Source organism: Maniola jurtina, chromosome 20 (assembly GCF_905333055.1).
Source record: "Maniola jurtina chromosome 20, ilManJurt1.1, whole genome shotgun sequence".
NCBI classification, from domain to species: domain Eukaryota; kingdom Metazoa; phylum Arthropoda; class Insecta; order Lepidoptera; family Nymphalidae; genus Maniola; species Maniola jurtina.
In genome coordinates, this window is record NC_060048.1 from 4061103 (window position 1) to 4077336 (window position 16234).

At 35.0% G+C, this 16234-nt stretch overlaps 2 protein-coding genes across 8 annotated transcripts in view; one reads left to right on the forward strand and one right to left on the reverse strand.

Annotated features, from left to right (window-relative positions):
- The first annotated feature begins 4323 nt into the window (after positions 1 to 4323).
- LOC123875687 (lysM and putative peptidoglycan-binding domain-containing protein 3) lies at positions 4324 to 5703 on the forward strand. 3 transcript variants are annotated; one of them, XM_045921676.1, is made up of 3 exons: positions 4324 to 4479; positions 4636 to 4813; positions 4998 to 5703. In XM_045921676.1, exons 2-3 carry the CDS (start codon positions 4676 to 4678, stop codon positions 5544 to 5546), a joined length of 687 nt encoding a protein of 228 aa, XP_045777632.1. In that variant the 5' UTR covers positions 4324 to 4479; positions 4636 to 4675; the 3' UTR covers positions 5547 to 5703. The 3 variants fall into 3 exon arrangements, with proteins under 3 accessions (XP_045777632.1, XP_045777630.1, XP_045777631.1); XM_045921674.1 differs by having other exon boundaries at positions 4331 to 4479; positions 4620 to 4813; XM_045921675.1 differs by having other exon boundaries at positions 4369 to 4551.
- A 1011-nt stretch (positions 5704 to 6714) lies between these two features.
- Positions 6715 to 16234, reverse strand: part of LOC123875682 (heterogeneous nuclear ribonucleoprotein K) — a 43067-nt gene continuing 33547 nt past the window's right edge. For 4 of the 5 annotated variants that reach the window (XM_045921665.1, XM_045921664.1, XM_045921666.1 and 1 more), the window contains 5 exons: positions 13514 to 13642; positions 12527 to 12758; positions 11749 to 11957; positions 10989 to 11158; positions 6715 to 7086 (listed from right to left, as the gene is read on the reverse strand). In XM_045921665.1, coding sequence (XP_045777621.1) covers positions 7044 to 7086; positions 10989 to 11158; positions 11749 to 11957; positions 12527 to 12758; positions 13514 to 13642 — 783 coding nt within the window. In that variant the 3' untranslated portion in view covers positions 6715 to 7043. The remainder of the gene's footprint in view (positions 7087 to 10988; positions 11159 to 11748; positions 11958 to 12526; positions 12759 to 13513; positions 13643 to 16234) is intronic. The other variant, XM_045921667.1, reaches the window with a different exon arrangement.

The following is a 16234-nucleotide window of genomic DNA, read 5'->3' on the forward strand; positions in this document are numbered from 1 at the left end:
AACGCTGAGTTTTTTATTTAGGAAAGTCTAAATTGTTTGATACTATCTTTTAACAGTACGCAATCTCGACTACTAGATAACTTACTCGACCAATCAGATTTTCGATAGATAACGTGATCAAATCAATTATTACGTCATCTATCAATCTATAATTAATCTGGCCGGTCTGTTTAACCCATCTTCGCTCCGCTCCAATCCACATCAATGAATGGACCCCAAGCAGGGGTTTTGGTATGAAAGAGAAGTTCGACAAGTTTCGCATAGCGTTTTTACCTGTGATTTATACTTAAATAGTCGTCTGTAACTCCACAAGTTTGATTTTGTTTTTGTTTAATATAATTTTTGGTACAGCTTCTTTTGAAGAATTTCCTAACTTTACATAATATGACACTAGGCCAGTAAGATTTCTTAGTGAATAGAACATTTGAAGAGCCACCGATGCCTTCTATATCATTAAGAGAATCAACTGCTTTTTTTCTTATTGGATCTGACGTGAAATGTATTTACTGTGAGGTTTTTTAAATATCGTTGGTGAGATATAAAATCTCAAACTAACCACACTGTACTGTATTTTGTAAGGTTTACTTTTAAGGTTTGCTTTTACTTCTAGGCAAGCGTGCCGTGCTCCATCTTAGGCTGCATCATCACTTGCTAGCAGGTCTGATTGCAGCCAAGCGCTAGTCTATATAATTTAAAAAAAGGTGTGTATGAATTGTTGACCCTTCACCAAGTTTGTATATATATGCCTTTAGATGAACCTGTGATATGTATAAGAAACACCCATGCTTTATTTATTAAACGCTTATTAGTATCATTGTAAGGTCTCAAGACCTTCCCCAAGTCTCGAGGGTTATCGAGGAAAACTATAATAGTGACACGGATATAAATAGTGCGCTTTTTAACGCATTTAATTTTAATCTTTTTCAACATTCCCAGTTTATATCCATCAAGTATCTCAACGTTTGTACTAGAGATACGATAAAGTAGCTAATAATTTTATTGCTCACAATCTCTAAACTGGCGGTTAAAATGACAGTTTTAAATTTAATATTCTGTCCTTTTTCGCACCAAGTATTATGAAAAGGATAGCAGTAGTTAAATCTGTCATTTTAGTTTAGAGATTAGAATTAGCCACAAATAGTACACTTGAAGTTTGAAATATCGCAATCAAGCATTTGTACTATTGCAGTCATTTAGAAATGCTATGACCAACCCTAATTTTGATCTTTTATTGTATGTAAATTATTTTAGTTTTAAGCGATTCAGTCACAAAAAAGTTACCATTTTTATACAGTCTTGTAGTACTTTTGAGTGTTAAAAAGTTTTAAAAATAACAAAGTAATAATGTATGTAGTACACATGCAAATAAATGAATGATCAGCTATATTGTGCAGTTTAATAAATGAATTATGTATTTTTTATAATAATAATAATTGATTCCTTTATTAACTATTAAATTTAATTTTTTTATACACATCAGAATATTGTACATATTATGTACTTCCGAAATGCATTTTTTATAAACAAACTTCTTTAATCAATATAATATCAGATATATGTATAATATCATGTATACTCTGAATAATGTAATGTTAATTAAATTATACTATACATAATATTATTATGTATATGTAATTGTACATGCTTGTGTTGAAAATGTTTTGTTTTCTTTTGCATCACATATCTAAAGTCATGTAAAATCAATCTAAATAATTTTTACTCTAATATTGTTTAACTATTTATCTGTTAATATAATTTTATTAGGTACAACGTTTTTATTAGGTATTTGTAAAGCAATCAATAGTGTGCCTGTGTATAGTTGTAACTTAAACAAAAAATTTCTTGTGTCAAAATTAACAGTGTACAGTGTTTTTTTAAAATAATTGGATCTCTTTTTAAAATCAAATGAAATATTTATAACACTGGCACAACTGGATTTTTGGCACAACTTTTTACTTGAAAGTAATTATGTACTTAAATTGTAAATAATTTTCATTGAAATGATTTTTATTCTATAAATGACTGAGTTTTGATTTTCTCATGAATCAAAATTAGTCACATTTGAATCACAATAACCTTACTAACCTCTTTCGTTTGAGGATTTGTAAGAATTCATACAATTTCAATAAATGTGTGATGTTATGACTGACTTTCACAATAATGTTTTAACTTAATGTTTATTATTAAATAATAATTACATTTACTATTGAAAAGTGACGATTGATTGAATTTGTTTTATTCATTCATATAAAACAGTAAGAGTAAAATAAGCAGTTTAAGCTGATAATTAAAATTTAAGGACACTGTAAAGGAAAACATTATCGGCATTTATTATACAAAACATTCACTCACGAGGAGCATACTCGCAGCGCGCCCCATACAAACGTAGTTTGGTTCTTCTTTGAATATTAACCAATCAAACTCAATGAAATTTTGAAGACGCATTCTAGAAACATCTGTCATTTGCCAGATTTCCGTAAAAATCTTTATGGAACCTTGGATGAATAAATTATGGAACCTAACTATGTTGCGAATGCTGGGTAGCACGTTAGAGAATGTTTTCTTTGCATGTGCCCTTAAATATAAATGCTGTTGCAATAGGTATATCGTTAAAAAATATTAATAAGTAGGTCAGTACCTATACAATATAAGTATTTTACGTATATTTAATTATTATCTTATGGAATATGAATACTCTTTAGTTGAATACTTTTTATTGTCTTACATTAGTATATAATTGTTTCGATGTGTTTGTTTTACTGTGATATTTATTTTTAAGTTTCAAATTGTAATTTAAAATCTTTGGTAGGAAGTTGTGGCTAATTCTGTTGTACACAGTCTCTAAACTAAATTGACTTTATTTTGGAGACCGTGCCTACGACAGAATTAGCCATATTAATATTTATTAATGTTAATGACTTTCGGATTGATTGACTATCAATCTACTACTCCACAACCTTTATTATCCAAGTATTATAAAAAACCGATGCTAAATATTCATGGGGAACCCCAGCAGCTCCGATTCAATCGTTTCATACTAAATCTTGCATCAAGCATGGATAGCGCAATACATAAGGTCACAAATATTCAAATTGTAAAAAGCAGGCACCTTCATCTTTTATGTATGTACCTACCAATCACTTTTTGAATTAATCTGGTGCTCATAAACGAACATTGAATTTTTACTATATACTATATATTTTATACTTTGATATTTATGAGCATGAGCTTAAATTACAATATAATACCTATTCGGAATCGAATTGTAATATTATGATTTTCTTTAAATCATTTCAGTAGATGTGAATCAATGTTTTTGTATCGTATTTTTGTACATAATGTAGATAGAGTAAATTATTGACGTGCAATTAACTAATCTTATACCTATAACTACTCCCTGTATGCGCAGTACCAAAGGTATTTTATGTTCTATACCTAACTGTTGTGTAAAATACTTAATAAAAGTTAATAAAATTGTAACAACGTAAAACATTTTTCATTTTTATGCCTGACAAAGATATTTTTATAGTTATGTTTAGATTCCCGATTCCAATAAGATGAAGGTCGCGAAGTCATTAGTCATTTATGCACTACACGCAATAACGTGCATTGATTTGTTTCGTCTCGAAGACGGGATTCACAGAGTTCTTTTTAACCCCCAACCTAAAAAGAGGGGTGTTATAAGTTTGACGTGTGTATCTGTCTGTGGCATCGTAGCTCCTAAACTAATGAGCCGATTTTAATTTAGTTTTTTTTGTTTGAAAGGTGGCTTGATCGAGAGTGTTTTTAGCTATAATCCAAGAAAATCGGTTCCTCCGTTTGAAAGTTATCATCTCTTTTCTAGTTACTGTAACCACTGTACCCTATACCCACTGTAGTCTTTGACTGTAACCAAACTGTAACCTTCACTTCTCGGGGGTGGTAGGTATAAATTTATTTTTATGTGCCAAGTTTATATGTTACAGAAAGTTAAGGACAACAGCGCCATCTATATGTGATGTAGTAAATTATGTTTTTCGTGAGTTACACATTTTAATATTTTTTTGTAATGTAGTTATAACCACTTTTCGGATTTATGCCTTTACTTGTGTTATAAGACCCATCTACCTACCAAATTTCGTAATTCTGGGTCAACGAGAAGTACCCTATAGGTTTTCTTGACAGACACGACGGACGGACGGACAGCGACAGACTCAAGGAACATTTATACTCTAGGGAGGACAGACCAAGTGTAAGGTCTTTGGGACAGACTGCTAAGTGATCACCCCCCGCCTAGGGTAATAATGTTCTGTGGTCATCACACGTCATTCAGAATGGAACACAACCATTGGCATAAACATTTTATGAACGCAACCTAAATGTGATAATGTGGCAAAACGTCAAAAGTCAAAATCCGCTGTCAAATTAAAGATGATACGGAAAACAACAGCTGTTTTTGTTTCCTAATCGTTGAATACGTGGTATTCGTACATATCAAAGGTAGCAATTATACTATTTTATCGGGTCATGTTAGTTATTATTAGATTTAGTGTTAACAAACATGAAACAAAGGTAAGTATTAATTCGGACACGTAGTTGTTTATTCATTAGTGTTTACTTGTTGTCTTGTTGTTTAATAGGAATGTTGTTATCCAGGACGCGGGTTCTGCACAGTGGGGATGAACTGACGTCCAACATGAACGGTGCTCAGGACGATGTCGATGTTCACAGCGAAATTCAACTGTACAGGATAAAACCACAGGATCACTTCATTGAGGCACAAGTACAAGAGGGAGACACGTTACAAGCTATTGCGCTTCGATTTCATTGTTCTGTAAGTTTATTTGTAGCGATTGTATTCCTTCATTGCTTTCAAAATTATATTACAATATATACACAGACACTCAAGGTATATCAAGAATATCTGCCAATTATTATCTATTACTTTTGCACTTCATATTGAAATCTGCAGAATATAATTAATTATATTGTTCTTAACCTTATCAATATACTATTAGATTTCAGAATTGAAGAGGATCAACCACATACATAAGGACAACGAAATATTTGCAAGACGGACAATAAAAGTACCTGTCACTCCATACTCAGTGCTCACAGAGATTATCCCGGCTGCAAAACCTGCAGAACCTGTACCTTCCACGAGCACCTCAACTAGCCTAAATTTAGAAAATCTACTACAGAGTCCCGTGCTAAACAGACTACCTCAAAACGACACTGCAACTTCAAATGAAGGAGACTTCTCTATTGACTGCAATGCTGTAGTTTTAAACAGTACTCTTGCTCCTTCAGTCATACCTTACACAGATACAGAGCAAAACGAGCTGGCCTCGGAAGACACCCAATTACTACCCGGCAAGGTCAAAGAACCTGTTGAAGCAGTAGTAGTGAAACAGCTGACATCACAAGGAGCGGACCTTGGACTAAAGTGGTTCCACCTACTGGCTTTTGTGATAGTTCTCGGTGTATTTGCACCTATTATATATGTCCTATTTTTCTTGGACAAACACGAACACTCGGACGTACCACCATTACATCCAACTCGATAGATGTATGTAATAAAATTATTATGTAAAATAAAAGCTTTAAGTTACGGCGACATTTTTATACATAATTTTTATAACATGTATGGATGAATTGTATATTATTTTATTCTAATAAAAAAAAGTTGTGATTCTTAAATATAATTGTATTGTTGTAAGTGTAGCAAATTGTGTTACTTATTTCCCCCTTTCTATACAATAGGCTAAGTAGTAAAAAAACTAGTTGAAACACTGTTCAGTCTAATAATTTAATTAATCTATTATACTAATATTATTACTATAAAGAGGAAAGATTTGTTTGCTAGTTTGTAATTAATAAACTCTGAAACTGCTGAACCGATTTTGATAAAATTTGTTTTTACAATTAGAAAGCTCTAAAAATATGTATTAAGTAGGTAAGTAATATGTATTAAGGTACTTATATCTGAGGGAAGTTGGGCGTATCAGGTAGTTATCCATTTAAAAAGTTGCTTTAATCTGCAGTTCATAAACAATGTTGTTCCAAGTCACTAAACTGGATGGATGATCGAACTGACTGGCATTTTCGATTCCCCCATAACTTTTCCGAGCCATCAATCCAGATTTTATCATCACCTAAACAAGAGTCAGAATTTAACCTAGTATACCTATTAATAAACCTTATATAATAAACCTTTACGGCTGAAATTACTAATTAATCAATCTACCCGTAATCCGTCGATAAGTTAATGGCAACATTGGCACAAACTGCTTACGTACCTACAGCATGCCAGTAAAGTATGAATGAAAAACTTTTAGAGCCTCAATAGCTCAACCGGTAAAGGAGTGGACTGAAAACCGAAAGGTCGACGGTTCAAACCCCGCCCGTTGCACTATTGTCGTACCTACTCCTAGCACAAACCTGACGCTTAGTTGGAGAGGAAAGGGGAATATTAGTCATTTTACATGGCTAATATTCTTTATAAAAAAAAAAAACGCTGTCAGACTATTTTCACACTGAAGCTCATTTTTCAAGTGATTTAGAGGTGATGCCGTTCTTCTTGAATACCATTCGTGTTTGCGCAGATACATTAAACAAAGCCTTTTACTTCCGCTTCCTGCTGACACTTGTTCGCTAATGCGATTTGCATTCAAGAAGTTTAGCGTCACAGTTATATCATGATAAAGGGTTTAACAATAAAATAAAACAAAAAAATCATAAAATAAACCTTTTATTTCTATTCTTTATTCGCTTAAAAATACAATCAATGTAACAAATCAGTAAATTGAAATTTAAATCATTGCCATCAAACTCAATCTCTTTCAAGTTTTGAGTTTTCAATTAATGTTATTTATTCATAAATGCGTACCTCTTCTTCACTAACATAAAACCCGTAAATCAACGGTGAATATTATAGACATAATATTATTAGATTTTATTACAGTTCAAAGTTCATAGAAATATGAGCCTCAAAAAAATTGTTCCTTAATCAAGTGATGAATTGTGGCGACTTATAAACTAACCCTATGAATTAACGCTCAGAATCAAAAGTTTCCACGGCCGAGGTTGGGGTTGCTTTCATGTACACTGAAATGTAGAAAAAAAAACTTCATTAATATTTTTTTTTGTAAAAGTTCAAATAAAAACAAGAAACACAATTAATTAATAATAATGTTTATTTCCTATGCACATTTGATACTTTTTTTTGTTTTTCAATACTTAATAGTTTGTTATGTTAGTGTAAAATATTAACCATTTGACATGTCAATTTCAATTCCCCATACAACTTGAAGTGGCATAAAAATAACAGTCAATTTGTATGCCACACCTTTTCCAGCGATCTTGTATATGCCTTTTTCAATGATGCAATAACTCTGTATCGAAATTAGGTCTTTGAAAACTCGCAGCTAAAGAATTAAAGTATCGGATGTGCTTCGGTAAAACAGACAAAAGGTTAGCACAAAAACAAGTTCCAGACAAATGGCTATAGTACTACCACTTTTATAAGTCGCATGAACAAAATTCGTTTGCGCAGAAAAGCACAATCTAATGCAAACCGAATACAACCAATGAAACCAATGAAATACAGACCTTATTGCTTGATGTTAAGATTTTAAACACAAGAACAATAGAGACTCGTGCTATCTCGCTCATAAATCGCGCGTACAACAACCAATAGCGGATGGACGCGTACTGATTGGCTGCGATATTTCACGACATTAAGGTGGAATGCGACGGGTCTGCCCGCGAAATTCAAATTTTATTTGATTTTTCGCAATTAATTGTAAACTAATATGACAAAGTAGGCTTATGGCATTCTGGTTGCGACAGTGGCAGTATCATCTCCGCGTGTTTATCTAAAAATCTTTACTTGAGAGGGTCCAGTTTAAGAAATTAGCTCCAGTATCGACTAATTCGCAACTAGAATGCCATAAGCCTACTTTGTCGTATTAGTTTGTAAATTGCGAATAACCAAATTAAATTTGAATTTCGCGAGCAGACCCGTGCCATGCCCCTTCAAAAAAAGATTTACTACGTAAATTCATCGGCGTAACTTATAAAAGTGGCAGTACTGTAAAAGGTTAGCACAAAAACAAGTTCCATAGACAAGAATATAAGGTTGCGTGTGATGAGAGTGGTCTTGCGTCGAAGAATGCGCCGTCACTTTGTAGGTAGATTAGTGATTCCTTGTTACAGTAAGTCAAACAACAAAATCACTAGTCTTCCACACAACGCGCGGCCGCCGAGCCCGTTAGTCGATGGAGGCGACACCTATAAAACATTTGTTATTCACCACATTTAGAAATATTAGATACAAACACTTAATATTAAAATACTCCTATATCTCCAATACATTACACAAATCACTTGCAAAGTTGAAGAATCGTAAAGAATTAAGTCTATGTTATGAAATTTTGGTTGAATATAAAAATGATTATTCCAAACTTCTAAGGCCTGACTTTCGACTAAACGGAGCGGAGAGATCTGTTCAATCAACCAACCAGATTTTTAAAAAATGACGTGATATTAATTTTTCACATCTAATATTAAAAGTCTGAGTGGTAGAATGAACTCATCTCCTCTTCGTTTATGTGGTAACCGGGTCTAAAGCTTTTGGATATTCGAACTACATTTTATTTCATTACATTTATCATATTATTGTGTTTACTTTTACTGTGTATGTACTTAATATTATAATGAATGTACACATTAAATATTATCATACATACTCCGGTAATGTAAAATTCGAATTAACTCCGAATAAAAAAAGACCAAAATACCGAATAGTGACCGAATATTCGTTGCAATGCCAACGCTTAGAAACTTTGATTTCTGAATTTTAAAAGAAATAAATATATTTTATTTTGTTTTGTACGCGATATTGTGCCCTATAAACAAATTCTTCAACTTTGTAGGCTACACTTTATTAGATAAAGTATGATTAAATGAGTTTGACTATTCTACCAATCTCACTCTAAACATTAACATTACAATACATAAAATATCAATTATTAATAATTCATTAATCAATTAATAATAATAATTCATACATAAAATATCAATTTATTTAATTAGTGATTTTACAATAATCAAAGCCCAATAATAGAACAATAATTACATCCGATAGGTTACGTGCGTTATGTTTAACTACAGACAGAGTGAACTAGAGTGAGGGAACCTCGGTTTGGTCCTGAATCAACGATACGTCAAATATGAGGCTATGGTGACGTAAAATCAATGAACAATAGGGCTACTTTAGGGCTACCTACGTCAAATGTATAGTCAGTACAAAATGACTTCATGGGCCATTTTAACTCTGGGTGTTAAACATTTTAACACCTGTCATGTCAAAAGTACGGTTCACCTTTAAAATACGGACTAAAATCGTACTTTTGTAATGTTATTTGACACATTAAGTTAAAATGGCGTGTGAGAAGTAATTTTTTCTGTATATCTGTCTGTCACATCGTAGCTCCTTAACTAATGAACCGATTTCAATTTAGTTTTTTTTTGTTTGAAAGGTGGCTTGATAGAGTGTGCTTAGCTATAAACCAAGAAAATCGGTTCAGCCGTTTGAAAGTTATCAGCTCTTTTCTAGTTACTGTAACCTTCACTTGTCGGGGGTGTTATAAATTTTTAATTTACACTTGTTTACGCATTATACTAACATTTGACGCCTGACAGAGACGTCGAAGCGTGAACGTTTTGTTAGAAGTTCCCTAACTGTCGTAAGCTGTGCTATAGAGTAAAATAATCTATGACAGAAACGCCCAAGTTAAAAAGAAACATTTAAATACCCAAAGTCTACTCAAATCGTATTTATTTATTACCTTGAAGTATGTCTCAGACTCTTTGTGAGAGCCAATGGTATACTACTTATGGGTAACTTTATTTTTATTTGGAGCCAACTCGGGAAACTCTTGAAACATTCTATTTTAAAACAATATGCTGTGTTAGTAATGATGTCATTATGATACTGTTATAGATTATTACACAAATATTAAAGTTATGACATAAACATTGTTACTGCGTGCTAAAAAATATAATTTGGCAGATCTTAATGTAATGCCATTCTTTTCTAAAGATAAAATTAATGATGTGAAAAGATGTCTTTTTTTAGGATTTTTGTAGTCGAAAGTGTGGTTAATTCTGTTGTACACATTCTCTAAACTAATCTTAAATAAAAGGTTTACATCTATTGCTATCTCTTTCACAATTCTCCCTGTGGAAAAGAATAGCACTAGATTGAGAACTGTTAAATTAATTAATTCATAGATTATGTACAACCAACAGAATTGGTTTTGTCTTTATCAAGCAGTAGCAAGGTAGTGTTGAATCAAATAAGCATTCGCAGTTGCTTCTAATTAATTATTGAGTGCATGTATTTAGTTTAATTTTTATTTATGCATGCTAATACTGGCCAGTTGTTTACGAATATTCGGCCTAAATTCGGAATTCTCGTTTTTTCTGTTATATCAAGTTGAACATTAGTTGAAAGTTGAATATTAATAATTTATTATTATGAAATAATTTCCTTACAGAACAAGATTTGATCTTAACGTTATAATAAAGCTATATTTACTTGCACTTGGTCTGCACACCTAGACTTATCTTTCTTTAGTTTTTAGTAATATTTATCTATACTAATATTATGAAGAGGTATAACATATACTAACGCACGCGTCTTATAATTCCGTAAACCTACTATCTGCCCGCGAGGGAGGGACGTTTCACAATACTTGCGGTACGACGTCGCATCGCAAAATTCTATGACAACGCACAACACATTGTGGAACTTTGCGATGCGTTGTCGCATGGCTCCATATCTGCGACGAGATGGATTAACTACAAAACTGACGGTTACAGTCTCATTCTGATGCAAGCGATATTTTCACGAAATAATGCGAAGTCGCACCGCATATACTGTCAAAGGCCCAAATGGAGCCATGCCTCTACCTTCAGTTAAGATCTCATACTGACTAACTGACCTCTGTTGTAGCAGGTACTGCGCCTTCTGTATGCGCTGCGGAGTGCCGGTGATGGTGATGATTCGGTCACTGGCGCCCGGCAGGGGCTCTGCGATCTCGATGCCGGCGCCGGACTCAGCTCGGATCTTCCGGATCCGCGTCCCCGACTTGCCGATTATCGCGCCCGCCAGCTGGAAAAAAAATACAAAGCATTTATAAGCACACTAATATTATAAAGGCGAATATTTGAGTGTGTATGTGTGTGTGTATATGTATGTTTGTTACACTTTCACGCAAAACTACTGAACGAATTTGGCTGTTTGGAATGGACATAGCTTATACCCTGAATTAACACATAGGCTACTTTTTATCCCGGAAAATTAAATAGTTCCCACGGGATTTAGAGAAGCACTACAGAAATTTTCATACAACAGTTTTATGCACGAGAACATAAAAATCTATTTAAGTCCGCTTACAACCAGCGTAAAGAAGAACTTTACGAGCATTTGAAGTGAAAAACTATAATTTTTATGATAGCGTATTTACCTACACTTTAAGGTCTATATAATAACGAATATCAAAATATAAATAAGTAAATAAATATCAGAACAGAGCCAGAATTGGAACGGCTTAACGTGCTCTCCGAAGCACGGGGGAAACGAAAAAGGTTAAAATCGGTCACCCATCCAGCTACCGACTTGGGTCAACGTTGCTTAACAATCACAACTGATTGATATGCGTTGTCTTAACTAGGCCACTCATCACTCCCAATGAAACTTACATCTTTGGGAATAGTGACTTGCGTGGTGGTCTCCTGCTGGCTGCCGCCGTCGCCGTTGAAGCTGCCGCCGCCGGAGCCGCGGCCGCCACCAAAGCCGCCACCGCCGCCACCAAAGTTTCCGCCACCGAAGCCGCCACGCGGGGGCCCGTTGAAGTTGCTACGTGGCCCTGGTCCGGAGAAGTCGTTGAACGCTCTGGGTGGAGGGCCGCCTGAATACAAATAAATTTATTTGTTATATGATTGTATAATAATATAACCCTGTTGATTACTATTAAATAAATAAAAATAATAAAATCATAACCCTTCCTTTCGGCTTTGCCGTAGTCGGGTAAAAAACAAACACTCTCTCACATACATCATCATCATCAATCGGTAGACGTTCACTACTGGACATAGGTCTCTTGTCAGAACTGACACAGGGCCTAGCTGGTCTGACCTTTGTATCTTGCAACTTATATAATATGTGCCTACATTTTGGGGTTAACACTTCGAGTTGACTTGAGCGTGATTGATTGAAGATACCTGAGGTGCCATCTAGTTAGATCGTTATAAGTTGCTTTTCATCTTAGGTTCGTATCGCTTGATTGTCGTATGATTCTTACGTAAAATTAAGAAGCGTCATTTAGTGTCAATGCGGCGACCGCCACTGTGCCGCCACAAGATAATATACAAACTGTAATTTTGATGGTTGTTTTCCCGAAGCGAAATGATTTTGTCATTGTATTACAATCAATTTAAAAATAAAATAAAATAAAAGAATAAAAAATGGGCAATTTACAGTCGAAATCGTCACCTGGTCCACTGCGACCCATTGGAGGGCCGCCCCTCGGTGGCGGGGGCCTTCCTCCAGGCCCCATGGGCGGCGGCCCGCGCGGAGGGCCACGCGGCGGCGCCCCTCGCGGCCCGCTGCCTCGGGGCCCCTGGCCGCTGCCGAAGCCACCGTACTCGTCCGCGTAGTAATCATCATAGTTGTGTGGATCATAGTTCTGGATGGCACCTTTGATCGGCACCTGAAATGTGGTTTTAGAAAGTTGTCATTAATTTGAAAATATAGTATAACTACAAAATGGCCAACATGGGGCGTGGCACATATTTTGAAAAACCGATAGATTTTGGGGTCCCAAGGTCTAAAATGGCAACCTCCATCTAAAGAGTTAATCGACAAAACCTTTTGATTAATTATTTGCTTAGTACTTAGTAGTAGATCAGTCGTTCGCGAGTATGTGTAAGCGACGGTAAAGTCGGCCCGTCCGCAAACCATAAGGGTGTCATCTCACTGTATTTTTTATATATTGTTGACCCTTTAGAAGAAGACGTAACATAGACCTAATAAAGAATATTACAAAAATTAGAACCGAACGAGATTAAAGTCCTTCGTTTATACAAAAGGCAAAGATGTTATTTTACCTGCTCGTAATATATTCTTCATATAACTTGCATCTGCTAGAAAATATTAAAAATAGTGAGACGCAAAACAACGAGTTGCATGTGGGTTTTTGAACACGTAAAAGAAGTGGAAATTCCGAAGGGGATAAACTTATAATTGCGCGGCAGCTGACGCGTACACCTGTCGCGGGGAGCCCGACAGTCGCTCGCGATAATCGAGCCATATAACATCGGCTGAATATAATATACAAATCATCTTAACGAGAGATAAATATCAAGGTACATTGCTGCTACTTTGCGGCGCGGGGTTCGAGAAGATCTTCAGCCGGGCGCCAGTTTGCTGAGCGAGGCGAGCAACGTGTAGTATGTCAATATTTACCTGTCGGATAAGAGTGAGAACTTCGCGCACGCCGGCCGCCACGCACTCCGCCTTGCCCACCAGCTGCACCACGCGCTCCATGCTTTGCGGCGCGGGGTTCGAGAATATCTTCAGCCGGGCGCCAGTTTGCTGAGCGAAGCGAACAAAATATATCTATTAATTTACTGCTAAATAAAATTTTCTGCTGTAATAGACTAGAAGACGTCTCGGTAGTATATGTGGGTTTCGAAACCGAGCATGCTTTACCTCGTAATTTTTTGCAGCTCTAACATGTCAGAGTCGTGTGCGCTTTAAGCCATTTATTGCGCTTTAACGGAGATGGAAAATATCGTGAGGAAACCTCAATGCCTGAGAATTTTCCATAAAATTCTCACAGATGTGTGAAGTCTGCCAACCGGTCGGTCGGTCGGTCAAAATGGGTCGCTTTTTAAAGAAACCTGTGGGCCGGTAACAAAAATTAGTTCAGTGTTGGCCTTTTTTTTGCAACTAGACCAAAAACTTGCACCCTACTGAGGGGAGACCCGTTCTCAATAGTGGGGCGGCATTGGGTTAAAATGATAAAAATTGGTTGGACGGTATTGGCCCAGTTGCAAGTTTTGTCTGAATATTAGCCATTATCATGACTATAATTTTTTCCAGTATAAGTGTCTTGTATTAGAAATGGGTTGGGGATCGGGGAATGAAAAGTCAACCCTTTCAGACTACGATTCGGTCCTTGATTGTTGAGCTAATGAGGCTCTATAAAGTAGGAACCTGGATAGGTACGTAGCTGAAAAGATAACTGACATTTGAGATCCGAATTTGACCTCATATCTTCGCCGTGCCTCGGAGACATTCCGATTATTGTGCGTATAGTATAGTGATGTTAAGTCGTTATCTTAATCATTCGAGTCAAAAGCAAATCATTTATATCATCAATGTGTACACTTTTTGAGGGTCTAGTTGAGGCGTAGATAATGATGATAACTTGGCGTCAACTTATAGAGTTGGAATCGTACTGTTCGTACGTAGGTAATAGGTATCTATACGGAAGGATATGAAAGCACACCAAATTGGGAACAAAGGTCAGCAGAGTTTTAGAAGAACGTGATATTAGATCGAAGAACACAAGTACAATACCAACATCGAATTAAATATTGCATAAACGTTGGTAACAAAATCCTTACTATTTTGACGATTTAAAAGAACTTGCCAAAGGTTATTTGAATAAAAATTTAGTGTTTTCTGTTGTTAACACCCATGTAACTTTGGTATCATAATGAACAGGCATTGCCCGTCGGCCTTATACGGAATTCACGCAGTTATTTGGTCAAGTATTTGTGGCCTTGTCACCGATTGATTGAGAGGGTAGTGTCGACGTATAAGAAATAGGTCCCGCCCCCGAGGGGGATTGTCGTCCCCGGACATAAATAGTGTTTTATTGGTTTAGTAATAAATGTATCGCCTAAGAAATTCAATATGTGAGTAATTTAGTAAATTAATTTTATTTCATCAACATCATCATCATTATCAATCCATCGCTGACTCACTACTGAGAAAGCGTCTGTTCTCTTAATGAGAAGGGTTTGGCCATAGTTCACCACGCTGGCCAAGTGCGGATGCGCAGACTTCACACACAGTAACATAGATAGTTTTTTTGGTTAAATTAATCTACCGTCTCAATCAAACACAATTTTTCTTATTTGGGACTGCAAAACTAAGTTTGTTTATAAAGGTTTATTGCTGATTTCAAAAAAACTGTGGTAGTTAGATACTTGGTTTTTTATTTCTATAATGTTTGCGTAAACTTTTTTAATTATTTATTAACTTCAAAAATAAAGAGGAAGAACCGTATTTTTTCATTATTCATGTTATTTTAGAATTATTTTAGAAATGACGTAGGTACATCTATATGATACTGACCCATGTACGGTCATTGTTTGGAATCGTTTTTAAGTAATGCTTGTCCAACCTTCTCCTAAATGACTGACTTCTATCAACGTACAGCACAAACTACTGGACGGATGAAAAATAAGAAAAAAATACCGTTCTTCCCCCTTATTTTCGAAGTTAATAAATAATTTAAAAAATTACGCAAACATTATAGAAAAAATAACCAAGTCCCCTATTAATTACCAGTTTTTTAGTCACACCGCAGGCGTTCCTTGTTTCTTAACATTTTGGTACGAAACCCTAATTATAAGAATAGGTGACGAAGGTATGGTAAACTTCTAAGCTACTGAAAACTGTACACAAAGGAACTAAACAATGGTTTACGTCGATAGTTTATAGATCTAGCAGGCATGTAGGAAGGTAGAACATGCGTTGTGCGTTTATACTAGGACATATTAATGATAATTTGACTGCATAAGGTACCTAAGAATATGATTTGATTTTCAATTAAATAAATTTATACGTATCTAACTAAAAACTTCAGCCATCCATAAAGTTTTTTAAGGTAGTTTTTTTTATAACATGATAATTAGAATTTGAAATAAAATTTTTTACTTAATTTACTATTCCATTGGTAACACACATCTAAAATATTAGTTATCCAATGGAACCAATAAACATTCTAAAAGAAATGGCAGTAGTTTAGTTCGAGTTTAGAAAACAACTAAATTATAATCAGTATAAAGAGTAAGGACTACTTACATTATTTTAAAATCTATTTGATTTCACTAAATAAATAAAATAAATGAAATAAAAGGGTCATCGTAAAAAAGACCCTTTATCGCGCTG